Source organism: Athene noctua, chromosome 7, assembly GCF_965140245.1.
Source record: "Athene noctua chromosome 7, bAthNoc1.hap1.1, whole genome shotgun sequence".
NCBI classification, from domain to species: domain Eukaryota; kingdom Metazoa; phylum Chordata; class Aves; order Strigiformes; family Strigidae; genus Athene; species Athene noctua.
In genome coordinates this window covers 6,528,915-6,543,528 of record NC_134043.1, presented here as the reverse complement: position 1 = coordinate 6,543,528, position 14,614 = coordinate 6,528,915, and the positions used below count along the sequence as shown (strand labels likewise).

General features: G+C 40.2%; 1 protein-coding gene across 1 annotated transcript in view; it reads right to left on the bottom strand.

Moving 5' to 3' along the window:
- Positions 1 to 14,614, bottom strand: part of LOC141962534 (von Willebrand factor D and EGF domain-containing protein-like) — a 185,895-nt gene that overhangs the window by 131,964 nt on the left and 39,317 nt on the right. The window contains exons 2-4 of the mRNA XM_074910812.1: positions 13,506 to 13,690; positions 2,903 to 3,131; positions 95 to 327 (exon numbers count right to left, since the gene is read on the bottom strand). Coding sequence (XP_074766913.1) covers positions 95 to 327; positions 2,903 to 3,131; positions 13,506 to 13,690 — 647 coding nt within the window. The remainder of the gene's footprint in view (positions 1 to 94; positions 328 to 2,902; positions 3,132 to 13,505; positions 13,691 to 14,614) is intronic.

Below are 14,614 nucleotides of genomic sequence, written 5' to 3'. Positions count from 1 at the left end.
GAGCAACACTAATAAAAATACAACAAAGATTTAAGAAACGGATTTGATCCCCCTGAGTGTTTGACCTGTTTTGATGAAGGCAGGGCGACATTACCGTGTCTCCCAATCTGAGATTGACACCATCCATCTCTATGTAGGAAAATGACTGCAGGGTGGTGTCACGCCGAATCTGCTCTTTCTTGCCAGGGGTGGAGATGCGCGACCAGAGCACGGCGTACTGCAGCGGTGGCTTTGAGGAGGGGCGGCTGTAAGAGCACTTCAGGTGGACTCGATCTTGCACAAGCTCGGGAGTTATCACTGGTTGCAAAGCCAGGCTTGTGAGTTTGTCTGGAGGAAAGAAACAAAAGAAGGATGTAGCACAAAAAGTTATTTTATTATTATAATTGTTTATTCAGCAAGATTTCAGTATATCTAAACATGGGAGAAATGCTGCATTTTATATTCTTGTGATGTGATTATTAACTGTGCAAGCAAGAATATTCCATATGAAACTCAAAAATCGCTAATTGTGTACTGACTACCCATTGTCATAACATTTGACCTTTTTTTTGTGTTTTTTTTTTTTTTTTTTTTTCCATTTTGCAGTAAGAGAAATGTTATTGAAATGAAGCATGCAGATTAATACAAATTAATTACTCTGGCAAAGGCCATCAGCTTTGCACTCCCCTGAAACACAGCCTTTTAATCCAAGTTTTGCAGTAAGTACAGAAGAGATATAAGAAAACATTATGCTGCAGGGATAAACTGACTCTCGGAGAGCACCCAGCCCATATTGGCACACTGTGAAGATCCTTTCCAGGCTGTTCTGGGATTTACCAAGCCTGAATCTGCTCAATATAGTCTGCCTCTGCCCAGAATAATGCAATTGCTCTAAAAATACAGCCTGCTTTGTATGGGTTTCAACAAGTAATGAAGTCTGAAAGTTTTCTTCCTGTTAAATTCACCTAGAAAGTAGAAACAAAAAGATGTATAATACTCTAGGGTGATGTTCTTTCATCTCCAGAGTTCCGGACTCAGACAGAACATGAAGCTGCTTCAGGTGCTTTGAAAGGATATATTAAGCAACTTTTTTTGGAGGAGTGTAGAAAATATTATGGAAGCCCAAGAGAATAAGGTATGAGACTGTTATAGCAGAATGAGGAACCAATATGTTAACATCTGTCCAGGGCAAATAACAAGAGGTAAGAAAAAGAAACAAGTTACTTAAAATATGAATAAGGGCCTGTTGTTTATCTCCTTTTTTTCTTTTGTTTCTAAGGGAAGCTGCCTCAAACTGTGGCTCACATCATGAATTTCTGCAGGAAATTATTCCAGAAGGACAAAGTTAGGTGATCAGCTCATGGGAGGATGTGAGCAGAATTGCAAGCACGTATGCTGCTTTTCCCAGTCGTGTCCTTTCTGCCAAACTATGAAGCTTTAAATTCATTTTGTTTTGCAGCTCAGAAGTGCTGACCAGTGGTCCTGTTCCTGAGCTTCCAGCGGATGGGGCTGGGGGACTGACCCCAGCAAGAAGCCGTGACGATGTCAGCTGGACCCGGCTCCGGGGCTCCTGTGGTGCAATGCTCACAGCTGAATTTAAGACAGTGAGTTACCAATCCTCAGTAAAAAGCTTCAGCTTTGGGTCTTTTTCATCCAGTATGTGATACTGCAAAAACATCCTAAAGACAAGTAGTTAAAGACTCGAGAGAGCTGGACCTCACTGAAATGCCCAGGGAAAGGTAAAAACTTCAACAACAGTGGTAAGAAAAAGGCAGAAAGTCATTGGTTTGGGAGAGATGGGAAGGGATAAACTTCCTTTTATGAAAAATGCAGGGAGGTGTACATTACTAAACAAGTATGGATCAACAGAAAAGACAAAACGAATCGCCCAAACAGTATTGGTAAAAAATTCTTCAAGCAAGGGTAGAGGAAAACTTAGAGTTTTAAAAAAGCCAAGCTTAAACTGGAAAATTACTGTATTCAGTTAAAAAGTAATTTCTGAGAAAGAATCATGGAAATTAAAGAGCAGTTTCATGTATTTTAATGGATTTTTTTTTTATTCAAATAGTGAATTAATCTCACTTTCTTTGAGCCTTTTTTCCTCCCTCTTCTTCATGTGGGAATGTTAAAATATTGATAAAGATAAGAAAATAGATGTCTCTCTCTTTAAAATTTATTTAAGCTTGAATTTTGCCTGATTGAAAGGTGATAATTCTAGTTTCTCAGTGTGTCATGTCTCTGTCCAAAAATGCTGAAAGGAAAGCATAAAGGTAATTTTTTCTTTTTGAGAAAGAACTCTTTTCTGACTAAATCTATATGCACCTGAACATGCTCTTAAGTTCAGAAGGTTTAACTGAGTGAGCAATTGCTTTCTGCTATTCCTTTGTTTCCTAGCTACCGAACAGAGGTTAGATCTCTTGTAGTAGGCTGAAAATTATTTCTGACGAGAGTAATTATATAAATGTCATGAAAAAGGTGTTATCAGTTTGGGGGTTTTTTTCTTCCAGAGTTTCAGAATTATCTTTTTGGGTGGGATACTGGATTATTGAAGATAAGAACGAACCTTAGATACAGTATCCTGGATACAGTGCCTCAATAAAACCCAGATGCCTCTGCTCACAAGCTGTGCAACTTCAAGCCAAAGTGGAGCCAAAGACAGTAGGAAAGGTTACATGTGAACTGTAACCAAGCAAAGAACACTTCAGTAATACACACCAGATTACATTTTGCACTGGTAATAATAGCTATTCTTCAGGAACACCTTGAGCTGCCACTGATTTATTTTCTACACAGTCTGCATCTTACTGGGAGCAATGCTTGACTTGCAAGGTCACCGAGATGTGCATTGCAATACCAGGACCTTTGAACACACAGCCAGAGAGGCATATGCAATCGTATTGATAAATACTTTACTGATCCTCACCTTCCGCGCAGTAGCCCATGCATCCTTGAGTAGGCTGCAGGAGATACACGAAGAATTCACCGCAGTTCCTGACGGCGATGGGTATTCGAAACAAGCAGCAGTCCTTAGTGCCCCCAAAGAAGACCTGCCAGGTAGCACAGGCTGTGAGCCGCTTGCTCTCTCCAGGAACAGGCAGGGATTCGGACTTCAGCGACAGCCACACCGGAGCTTGTGTCCCGCATTTATTCATCTGAGGATGCACAGAAAAGAAGCCATTTGCAGCAAATGCGGTAAGGCTCCATGGAGAATCACTAAAACCCAAGAATTTGAGTGTGGTGAACTTGGAGGGTCAGTGAAAAACTCGTGTAGGCAGGGATGAAAATGTCTTGTTCAGTTTAGAGAGGTGACTTTACACAGATAAAATTCTCAAAGAACACAATAACTGGATTCCCAAGTATTATCCTCCGGTTTGGGGTGGTTTGTAGGAAAAAGATGAAAGCAGTTGAACAGGCTAGATCCCTTCTCTGGAAAGTACACCTCGGGCCACATCAGCTGGCCATTCCCACCCGTGCTTCATCCGTGGCAGAAGAAAGGAAAAGCTGACATAGCACAAGGGGATAGAAGATTTTAGGACCATCCCAAAGCAGGACACTGCTCTGCTCGGAGCATCCCACACCAGTACCTTCCTCCAAAACAGCTATAGCTTCAGCTGCCGTTGTCCTGACAGCTTCTGCCCTACCCCTCCAGCACATACCGGACACGTCTTTGGGGCCTGAGTCTCTCCCTCAGTGTTGAAGTGAAACACATGCAGGATATCCGAAACACATGGGCAGGATATACATGATTTGCTCAAATTTTCTGGGATTTTTGACCTTCGAGCTTCTAGCTATTAACCGATTCCCTGAATAGCCTAAACACAGGAAATCCAAAAGCAGAAGGGGTTGGTCCTAAATGGTTTAAACGATGGCATTTTGAGTCGGGGCTGGGAGAGGCTGTACCAGCTTTACCTTTCCCAATTTACAGATGGATGCTCAGGCATCTCAGGTCTGAATTGCCTTCTGTACCTGCCAGGCTCTTTCCAATGACTAACAGGACATGATTATCCAAAGGTATTTAAGTACCTCAGTGAGGAGATTAGGTATAATAAAACATACACATTCAGTTTACAATAGTAACTCGTTATTCTGCAGTTACCTATCATTTGCCAAAATGAAAAGCATACAGGTATTTGAGCTAAAGTTTGAAAATTATTACCAAATACAGACAATAATTTACTCTCAGATATCAGTCATATTCTGCAGAGCGTGACTGCTGCCATTGCTTTGCATTTCTTCAGCCAGTGATAGTGAAATATCTCTAATAGTCTGACTCGGGGGACACGGTTCCTCCTGGTGTGAACATTTGGCTATAAATCACATTGAAAAAACAAACCAAACCCCACACCATTTTTTTCCCATTGGCCCACGTTTGCTGCTTCACTTTTTAAGATCAAAAGTTGTTTGTGACAGCAGGAGAAGCGGTGAAAGTCAAAGGATAAATTTTTTAAGTCACGCACCAGTGCCCTCCTGTAGTTTGAATTTTACCTGGGAGCTATACAAGCCAGAAAGTGGGGATGGGGGAGCGGGGGCTTCACACCCAGAAAAAGAAAGGTGTTTGAAGAAAATAAAGAGTATGGCATGACAGTCTGATTTCCATTTGGAGCTAGATATTGTCAGCTTCTGAACATAAGGATTCCAGAGAGAGAACATTAAAATTGTCCGAAGTAATACTTTCCCCCAGAAATGCCGTAGCAGCCAAGCAGAGGGGCTGACCCTGCCCTCCTGTTCAGGTGCCCGTGTCCAGAGGATGCTGGAGCTCCCCCAGCATGGCAGGTCCCTGGGGAGGAACAGCATGCAGGCATTGCGCAGACGAAGGAGAAGAGGGGATCAGCATGAAAATGCTTCTACATGGAATTTTAGATGAATCCCTTCCTTCTTTCCTGTATTTAAAAGCCATGTTGTATGTAAATTTTTAAGAGATTTGTTCTGTTTACTTATTTACAGCTTTAATTGACACTGGTGCTTTCTGTGCTGGGAAAAATGCAGATGTCAGGAATTTGTTGTATCCTGGTGAACCTCTGACCTAGAAAGCGAGATCTGATGTGGAGTAACATGTTTTCAAAGCGCGTTTATGAGCATACACGTGTAATGACAGAAGAGTGGAGCAAGCATCATGCAGAGAAGTAGTCTATGAAAAGAAGGATAGGGGCAGAGAGAAGCACGGTAAATGCTCAGCAGTCTCTGCTTCATACTCATCTTGATGAGATACTTGCACCTTGAATTTGCTCTTACTCCAGGTAAATATTGACTTCAGTGCCTCTGCATGTGGGAGTAAAGATTGCCGGACTCAGTCATCATTTTCCAAACTGCATTAAAATGTAGATATTTCATAGCATCATAGAAATGACCTCAAGGACCATCTGGTCCGACCTTTGTCAGCAAAAGCATGGTCTAGGCAAGATGGCCCAGCACCCTTCCAGCTGAATTTTAACAGTGTCTAATGTTGGGGAATCCTCCACTTCCCTGGGGAGATTATTTCGGTGGCTGATTGTTCTCTTTGTGAAAAATTTCCCTCGTGTCCACTTTGTGAGTGCACATTGCAGGTGTTCTGAACCCCACAAGTCAGAAAGAATTAGGGGGAGCAGGGGCAGAGCAGTACAGAATGAACGCTGGAGCTCAGTGGGTGTGTGCAATCTCACAAAAAGCCGTAAAGGAAAATGGTTTGGTAAGGAGACACAGCGCAGCCTACTCATCCCTCCTGGGGCCCTCCCCTGCTCCCGCTGACCCTGCATCTGGTATGAACAATCCCTGCCCACGGAGGAGAAAGAGGGATTCTGGCACCGCTTGTGCCGTGGGAAGCACTCCCAGTGCTGCTTACACCTGCTGCAAAGGGCTGTTGCCACCATTTACTGACTTTTGGTCACTGAAAAGTGACCTTCACTGAGTTGAGGTGACTCAATGTCTGGCACATAGCTGTGTCTCAAGGAACGCTTGCACCCATGGCTGAACAAACTGAAAAAATGCTGTAACGATTTTCTATAGAAGACCTTTTGCTGCTCAGAATGAGCTGTTGCATCCATTTGCTTTTGCCTTTACTGGTGTAAGTGGTCCCAGCACATCAGCACTGCTCCATTGGGAGTGCCTCTGGCCAGGCATCTGTGGTGCCTCAGTTTCCCTGGCTGCTGCCTGACCTTGGGCAAATCACTTACTCTTTGTCTACCTCACTTCCTTATCTCTAATCCAGAGGTAGAGGTGGCTGAGATGGTAACAGTACTTCCCTGCCTTGCAGCAGTGCTGGAAAGATAAATTCATTAATGAGACACCCATCTATCTGCTGTGCTGTGGGCCATGTAGATAAATAGACAGATGCAAGTGGATTCTGGCTGTGAAAGATGACAAAATGTGTTCCATACGTAAAAGTGGCCCTGTATCCCCTGTTAACACAGAGAGGAGAAAAATAAAACGCTGAAATAAGAGGACAGTAATTTTCTCCCTCTTTGTATTTATCCTCGCCACCAGACTGTGAGCCATTTCAGTGCTCGAGAAAGTATGGATTAGCATCGCTGACGTCAGCCGCCAGCGTTGTGTGCAGGCTTTCTGATAACCCCCCGCTGTCATCTGCAGCACCCCAGATTTGTTCTGGCAAACCCTGCACTGAAACCATTTGAGCGAAAGAGTTTATCATGTAATGTGCTCAAATTACAAGCAATAATGAACCCTTTGATTTTGCACCCAGGAAAAGTCAGACTGAGAAAGCAAGTTATTGTAACAAACTATGATACAGTATTAGAGGCTGGCCAAAGAAGAATATTGGTATAAATCAAATATTTCTGTTTTTTCTGGCAGCTTTATGACATACATGCATTTATTTTCTGCTTTAAGCTACATGCTGTCCATCTGAGTCAGGCAAGTTGCCCCACACTGTAGCCAAAAGATTTGCTGCATGAAGCCTCTGTGAATTAGAAAACAGACCTAGGAAGGCAAGGGCAAATGTATATTCATGTATTCAGCCAGAGGTAGAGATAAGAACAGAAAAAAAGAAAGAAAAAATATTTAGGAAAAAAAGTCTAGGAGAAGAGACTTCAAAGAGCCAAAATTTTCAAGTCCCAGCTGTGGCATAATTAGCATGAAATTTTGTAGCAGTCATTGGGGAGAGTAACCAGAAAATTGAATACAGAGGTAGTAAATGATTGGCATTTAAGATATAGCATTTACCTGCAATAACTACAGTCATTGCTACTCTAAGAATAGCATAAAGCTGTGGGAATCTCACAGCATAATTCAGCAGCATTTCCAAAATGAAGAAGAGGAATTATACAGCTGCCTCCTCAGAAGAGCAAACTCTGCAAGTGTCTCGTAGGCAGGAGCTCCTCTGCCGGGAAGCCAGTGGTGAGGATCTCCAGGTGATCTACATAACGTGGACTGCATGGCAGCACTATTGCTGTGGCGTGCAAAATATCAGCCTCACTCGAAATGGAAGCTACCCAGTGGGAAGAAAATTAAGTCACATTACCAGCGACACTGGAAAACACGTGTGTGCCCACAGTCTGTCCATTTGTTTCTGAGTACATTGGTAGGTCGGATGAGAAATAGTCTCTCTCCCTACAGATCCTGTCTCCCTTATATGTCTTTAAGCAGTGTCCTTGCTGGCGAGCTGCTGTGGATGTCTGATTAACACTTCACAGAAGAGATCACAAGTCTTTGATTGTTTCCGTTGACATGCTTACTTGGACTTGCAACTGGTCAATGTAATGGTAAGTTAATGAAGTAAACTATATTGTTGTAAACCCTAAATTTAGGTCATTCAGTGCATCTGTATTAGGCATATTGTGACACAACTTGCGAAAAGGAGAACTTATCCAACACAAAAAGGAGTTTTTAGGCTGTTGCTAGGCTTCTTTAGTGCTCAGTATCCTTTCATACTTTATCCCATTATAATTAAGCGGTGTTTTAATCTTCAAAGCATTTTATAAACCTTACCTAATTAATCTTTGCAACACCTCTATGTGGCAGGTAAGCATTCATTAAGTATTTTTGATTCATAATTAGGCACCAGCAAATCTTTTAAATAAATCAGTTCAGAAAACCTAAAGAAAAAAAAAAAAATTACATTTGTTCCCCTTTTGCCAAAACGATGGGACAAACCATTATTTCTTAATCCAATGATGTCTCCTTCCATTTCATTGGCGTTTGGAGAATCGACTGGTTTGATTGATTGAACACTCTAAGGTTCTTTATAATTGCACAAAGAAATCAAGCTTGATTGTTCTTGTCACTTGGGTATTGCACTGAAATTATGCTGTTAAAAATAAGTAGCACCATATGTGAGGAATGCATTGTTTTAGTTAGATGGAGATGGAAGGCTTTTTGGTATACTGTCAGTTGGCAGTTAAAGCATTGTGATTTTGCATCTGTTCTCTACTCAAAACTTTACTTTGTCTTAGCTTTTTTGAATTTCTTTGTTGTAAGTTAAAGTAAATAAGATTTTGTATTTCAATCTGGGGCCAAACTCCACAGAAATCAGTTTATGTCAGGAATATCTGTAGTAGCAATTAAGCTGGTGCCTGTCTCGTGTTTCTTTAAAGTACGTGCTTCTGAACAATAGAGGCAGTAATTGTAATTTCTACAGAAGGCTTTTTATATGCCTGAAAAACAAATAAGAAAAACAAAACCTCTTCATACCTACCATTATGATCTTGGAGTATTCACGTATACATGTGAGAAGGAGAATTATGGATGAAAACAGGAAATACCTTGAAAGTGTCACTTGCTTTTAATTTCACAAAACAATGGCAAATCAAAGTAGGATTGTATTCAGAGAAAAATAAAAATCGCAATAAAATAAAAAATTAATATTATTCCGTTGAGCTATAGCGTTTTGATTGTGAGTATAAAATGTTCTACAGCAGGTTAAGTAGAGAAGAATATTAAACTGAGCATTGGAAAAAGTAAATCTTCTTCACCATGCTACAATATTGAGCATCATAGGCAGGTTAGATTTGACACGCTTTAACTTGACCTTGTTTTATACTCCAAAGATTGGAATTTAAAGCCTGTGTTTGAGCCTAGCATATATAGATAAAAATAAGTTTATATTGTTAAAAATGCAACTGTTGAGAAAACACCAGCCCTGACTGCATAACATGTTGCTCTTATGCCACATTTACAGTACACAAATTTAGAGCATATACAAGTTTGGAGATGGTTTTATTCATTTAAAGAATTCAATTTCAGTAGGATATAGGCAGTAATCTTGGTATACAGTCACAGGCAGGTAATATTATTGGGCATTTCCAAACAGTGTTGTATCTGTACCTAACCTATAGACATCCTTGCTGCAGGACTGTGGATGATAAAAAATTACAGTGACGGGGCTGGCTTATGGGAGAGAAACCCCTTTAAAGGCCCATACAGCCCATGTCTGACGAACCAGGAGTTGCTGGAGATTGGTGATGTGCACAGCTGAAGCCACTGCCCTGCTCCTGCCCTTCCCTCCAGACAGCCCCATTCAGCTGACAGCAAGGAGCAGTGCCCAGGGCTGGTGGACCTCTGCGGCAGTGCAGGAGGTCACCTGGAGGCTTGGGCCGTGCATGCCAGCAGGGCTGCAGGAAATAAAGTGAATCCAAGCGAGGGGTTGCCTTAAAACTGGGAGGAAAGCAGGAGTGAAGCAGGAGCTGCTCTGAGAGGTTGAACTGGAGCTGAGGGGATGAGGTGCTGTGCACGTATATACATCTGTGTAAATACTTGTGTGTGCACCTGGTGTGTGCCTATCAGTCCAGGTAGGATGTATACTTTTGTAAGCATATGTATATAAATACTAAACCATACACCTGGGCTATCTGTATTGATGGGTGTTGTGGGAGAAGTGCTGGCTGGTGAGGTACTCTGACATTCCAGAAGATCTGGAGACCAGTGAGACCAGCATCTCACCTCGGCACTGGGTGTGCAGTGATTTTTGTGGTCAGTGCAGAAATCTCTGGTTTAATCTCTCTGCTTAAGGAATATGGTACCATGAATCCTCTGTTTCAGAGGACAAGCGATAGTGACAATTGTTCTAGTAGTGATTCTGGGTTTAAACCCTTTCTTTTTAGTTTATCATTTGCTGTTTGCAATTGACTACTCCAAGCTGGAAACATTAGCATTGCTTTGAGAAGTAATGAAGCCGACTTGTGCATGTGGCATCAAGAGTATTGTTGTTGGCTCCAGAACCAATTCCTATTTGCATAATCAAATTCTTAATTGCCATTTTTCCTTAAGGTTGCAGAGCATAATCTATGCTTTTTCACCCCCATATAAATGAGGGGAAGAAGTGCACTTTCAGCCATATTTCTGCCTTCATTGTGAGACGTGAGCCAGGCCTGCCTATCATTAACATGGCGTTTGGATTTGGGTTATGGTTAGCAGATCTTTTGTAATCCACAGATTGATCTTTTATCTGACTGTAGAGCAAATCCTCGATAACAATAGCAGGTTGTGTTCTCTCACGTTTCTTTTTAGTATTCATTCCTTTCATGGGGCTTGCCCATATGTATGTGTGTTCAGATATGTGTGTATACCCTATATTATTTGAATTCAGAAGCCTGAATTTCTGTAAGCGATGTAGTTTTTTCCTACATTGATTGTTAAATAGTTCTCTGTATTTTTAATAGATTTTCTGTTGAGCTTTAAATTTTACGTCATTTTTGTTCTTTCTCTCAAGGTCATTTTACTATGGGGTCTGGCCATGTCTGTGCATTGTTTCTTGCTCCTTAGTACATTGCCTTAATTTTAGTAAAAGCTTCTCTATGCTTTCTTTTTTTAGTATTTTTGCCTTTCACAGTGAATTTGGCAGTTCTTGAAGAACAAACTGCTGTTTGTGATCTCTAGGCAGCAGCCTCAATACCTGGGGTTACAAAATTTGGAAGTTTGTGTTGCTTTTCTACTAGGATTTAGTTTTGGATGGGGAAGCGGCAGTGGCCGAGAGTGCACACCCAGGATCCGGTAATTGCTGTGCCTCCTTCAGGAACACAGGGGGAGAGGCGAGGAAGAAATAGAGGGAGGAAGGTCAGGATCATTCATTACCCCCCAGAGAAATTCAGCAGGCAAAGCCTAAATTGGAAAGCTGTTTCAATCACAAGTATTTTGCCACTGGAGGAATAAGTTTATGGACAGCAGTTGGATTCAAGGGATGGGGAATTCAGGAATACAATTCATATTTGCACTCTCTTTGACATAAAAGCTTTGGGGTTTTTCTTCTTTTTTTTTTTTTTTTTTTTTTTTCCCATTTGTTTTTCACTTGCTTGCTAAATTAGTGGATGAGAAGCAGCCTCTTAAGAGCTGTTGTTTTTCATTATAAAGGTTGCTGTGCCTCTTAGCTGTGACATGGTTGGAGACTGAACCTCTCATAATTTCTGTATGTGACTTCATTCTGCTCTCTGTTGAACACAATACTTTCTATGGTTATGAAACTATATGCAGGTGGGGCCCCATTTTTATTGTGGATTTTTTTTTTTTGTGGCAAGATTTCAAACCCAGGCTTTGAGACTGTGTCTGAGGGAGTCAGCTTCCCCTGCCCAGGCATCACAGCCATTTCTGGGAGTTTACCTCCCTCCTGCCCACCCAGCCATGCCCTTTGTCTTGCCACAATTCTGTCCCAAGCTGTGCAGGAACTCTAAATCTCCATTATGGTTTAAATCCATTCTGAGCTCAATTCGGTGACAAGAATCCTTACCTACTATTACTTTGAATTAAGAAGTTAACCTTATCCATCAATAAGCATCTAATTGTATCTGGCCAGTATCAACAGGATATCACCAGGTATATAATTTAAATGTGCTGGAGTAATGTATTTTTTTAAATTCTCTGGCTGTATTGCCGGGCCTTATTTGGTGTCTTTTCTCTTCTATCTGTTCAGGATTTGTCTTTGACTTGTTTAATTAAAATCAGCTCACTCCAGCCAGACTGGAATGTCCAATAATAACTGCTTATGAAGGAGTGGAAGCTGTGCAGTTATTAATTTAAATTATTTTGTTTCAGAGGTTTTGCTCAAATTAAATGGAAAACCAAATTAAACAATGATTTAATTAAGTGGAAGCGATAGAACGTAGAGTCAGATTTAGCAGGTGAAGATCTAAAAGAAGTGTATTCTTCCAGTTGTGACATCTAACAGATGTAATCCTTCATCAGCATGGTGAAGCAGAGATTTACTGTCATTCAGAGGATAATGAAGAAACCAATGCCAAGAATTATGTTACAAGATAAGAAACTGAACCAATGAATACAGCTCTACAAACCTGAATAAAAAACACCAGAGAAGAGGTTAAAAGAAACAAAGCATGTATTGTCAAAAAGAAATCTCATACAGTTGAGTATTACTACATACTTGAAATTGCTGAAATACAGTGAAAAAAATAAATAATTTTATAGAATATATATGTGCTCATAGAGCAATAAACTTTATAGTAAAAATCAACTTCATAGTGCATCAGGATATCCAGGGATGACCTGCCATGAAATGAATATTTCAATAATAATCATGCCAATTTGTTCACGTTAATTAGATTTATGGTTTGTGTATGCAGAGAGTTAAAATCCCACAGAAATAACAATTATCTCTTAACATTACATTTGATGTTTGATTATTAAGATATACTTCTATTTGTGACAAGTTCACAGGTCCATTTTGAATGGATATGAAGCGTTGTTTGCTAATTTTGAGAAGGTTCTTCAGCTAGGGTAGCATCACATAATATTAAACTTCCTGGCATTCTAGGTTGAATATTTCTTCTTAAAAGTAATTTATGGTAATTAATTTATTATTTTCTGAATAATTTTGTTTAACAGTGTGTTTGAAGTTTTTCTAACCTCCTGGAGCTGGGCTATTTGAGATGGCAATGACTTTAGTAAGAGTCTCAAGTTGCTCTGGCAGCAATGACCGCAAGTTAAATACTATTGTCATACATATTAAACACACATAAAGGCAGATAATTATTGTTTTGTCTTTTTTAGAGAGTAGTCATATGTGGTGGAGCTTTCTTGCTCTAGAAAGCCATTAGCATACTTATGAAACTAAATAATACAAGAAATAGTAATAGTGGAAAACCCATCAAATTTAGCTTTTCCTTCTGTATCATGGAAGAATATCTTTTAATATTAATTTTTCTGATTTTTTTTCCCCTCTTATTTCATAATAAGGACACATTCCTAATTCACAATAAATTATATGGGGAAAGAATCAGGTTCCAGAATCCATTCTTAATGCAATAGAATTTCTTGAAAAAATTATAACTTATAATGGCATATGTGGATTACTAAGTATCTCTCTTTAGAGTTGGAAACCAGCTTTATTGAATTTGTTTGAATAATGTCTAGGCCATAGGTATCCTGGTCTCTGACTACTGTCCTTGGATATGACGGTACTACTATTATTGTTTATTGCTTATTGTTTATAGTAATTGGTTGATGATGATGATGATGATGATTATTATTATTGCAGGAGTGTTTTTCCCATTACCATTCACCTATCCCCATTGTAGTCTACTGGCTATGAGAGTACAGAGGTGCTGGAAAAGAAAACTCATCAAAGGATTTATTCAAGTTTTACTGACTTCAACACATTTTGTTGGCATTTCTGCGGGCCTGTTGGCGATCATGAAACGGTACCATGCTGGTGGCAAGGAGTGGTCACAAACCAGGTCCTGAACTGCCGTTCGCTGCAGCTCCAGAGAGTCAAACCTGGTGCTGCGATAGGGGTTGCGGAGGATGCGGTGTCCCTCTGGTGAGCACTCGGGAGCTGGGAAGGGTGAAAAAGGACAATGATTAAAGAAGTTAATTCAAGTTAATTCAACTGGATACTGTTAATAACCCCTTAAGCCGGGTACATCCTCTTATGTTCAGATTTGGTTTAGGTTTGTGCTAATTTTCAAGGCAAACACTGGGAAAAGATCAAATTTGGAATTAAATATATAAAATTGGAAGCTTGGTAACATCAAGATTTTAGTTATCTAGATTTTCATCATATCTGAATCAGGATCAGACACCTTAACCCTTTAATGTGATCTCAGTCTAGTTTTAGGGATTAACAACTGAATTGCTCCTCCTCAGAAATCAAGCAATGTTTTGAGGTTCCAAAGCCTTGTGATCTTAAAAACATGTGTTTTTTTAAAAATTGTTTACTATATGCATGAGATTTTTACTCACAATATAAATCGATGCTCAAGTGTAAAGTGCACTTCACATACTTTCAAATACATATTTAGAATAATGAAAAGAAGAAATGCTAAAAAGAGAAAAAGAATTGGTGAAAAAACAACAGTACAGGATTTTTAGAAATAAACTGAAGTTAGGCTTGCAAATATTCAAGCCACAGGTCAGACTTGCCTGAGGCATGTACCCATAAAGCCAAATACACCAGAGCTCCTGTGCATGCATCACAGAGTTTGAATTAAAACTGCTGCCCCTCAACGTATGTTTGCTTACATGCCTGCCCTGTCTATTTTCATACATCTCACGATTATTTTTTTTTAAGATTATTCAGTATTTTCTTATCACCTAATAAAAAGAAGCCTTGCAGTGTTTCTTTTAGAAGTGGTTTGTTTTCAGAACGCTGATCATGTAGAAGAAAGGGCCTTTTCTTGTTATTTTAGCTGTTTCTCTATGAGGCAAAGTCCATTTTCGCTGTGTTGGCACTGCAGAGCGGGTCACAGGAGGAGACCAA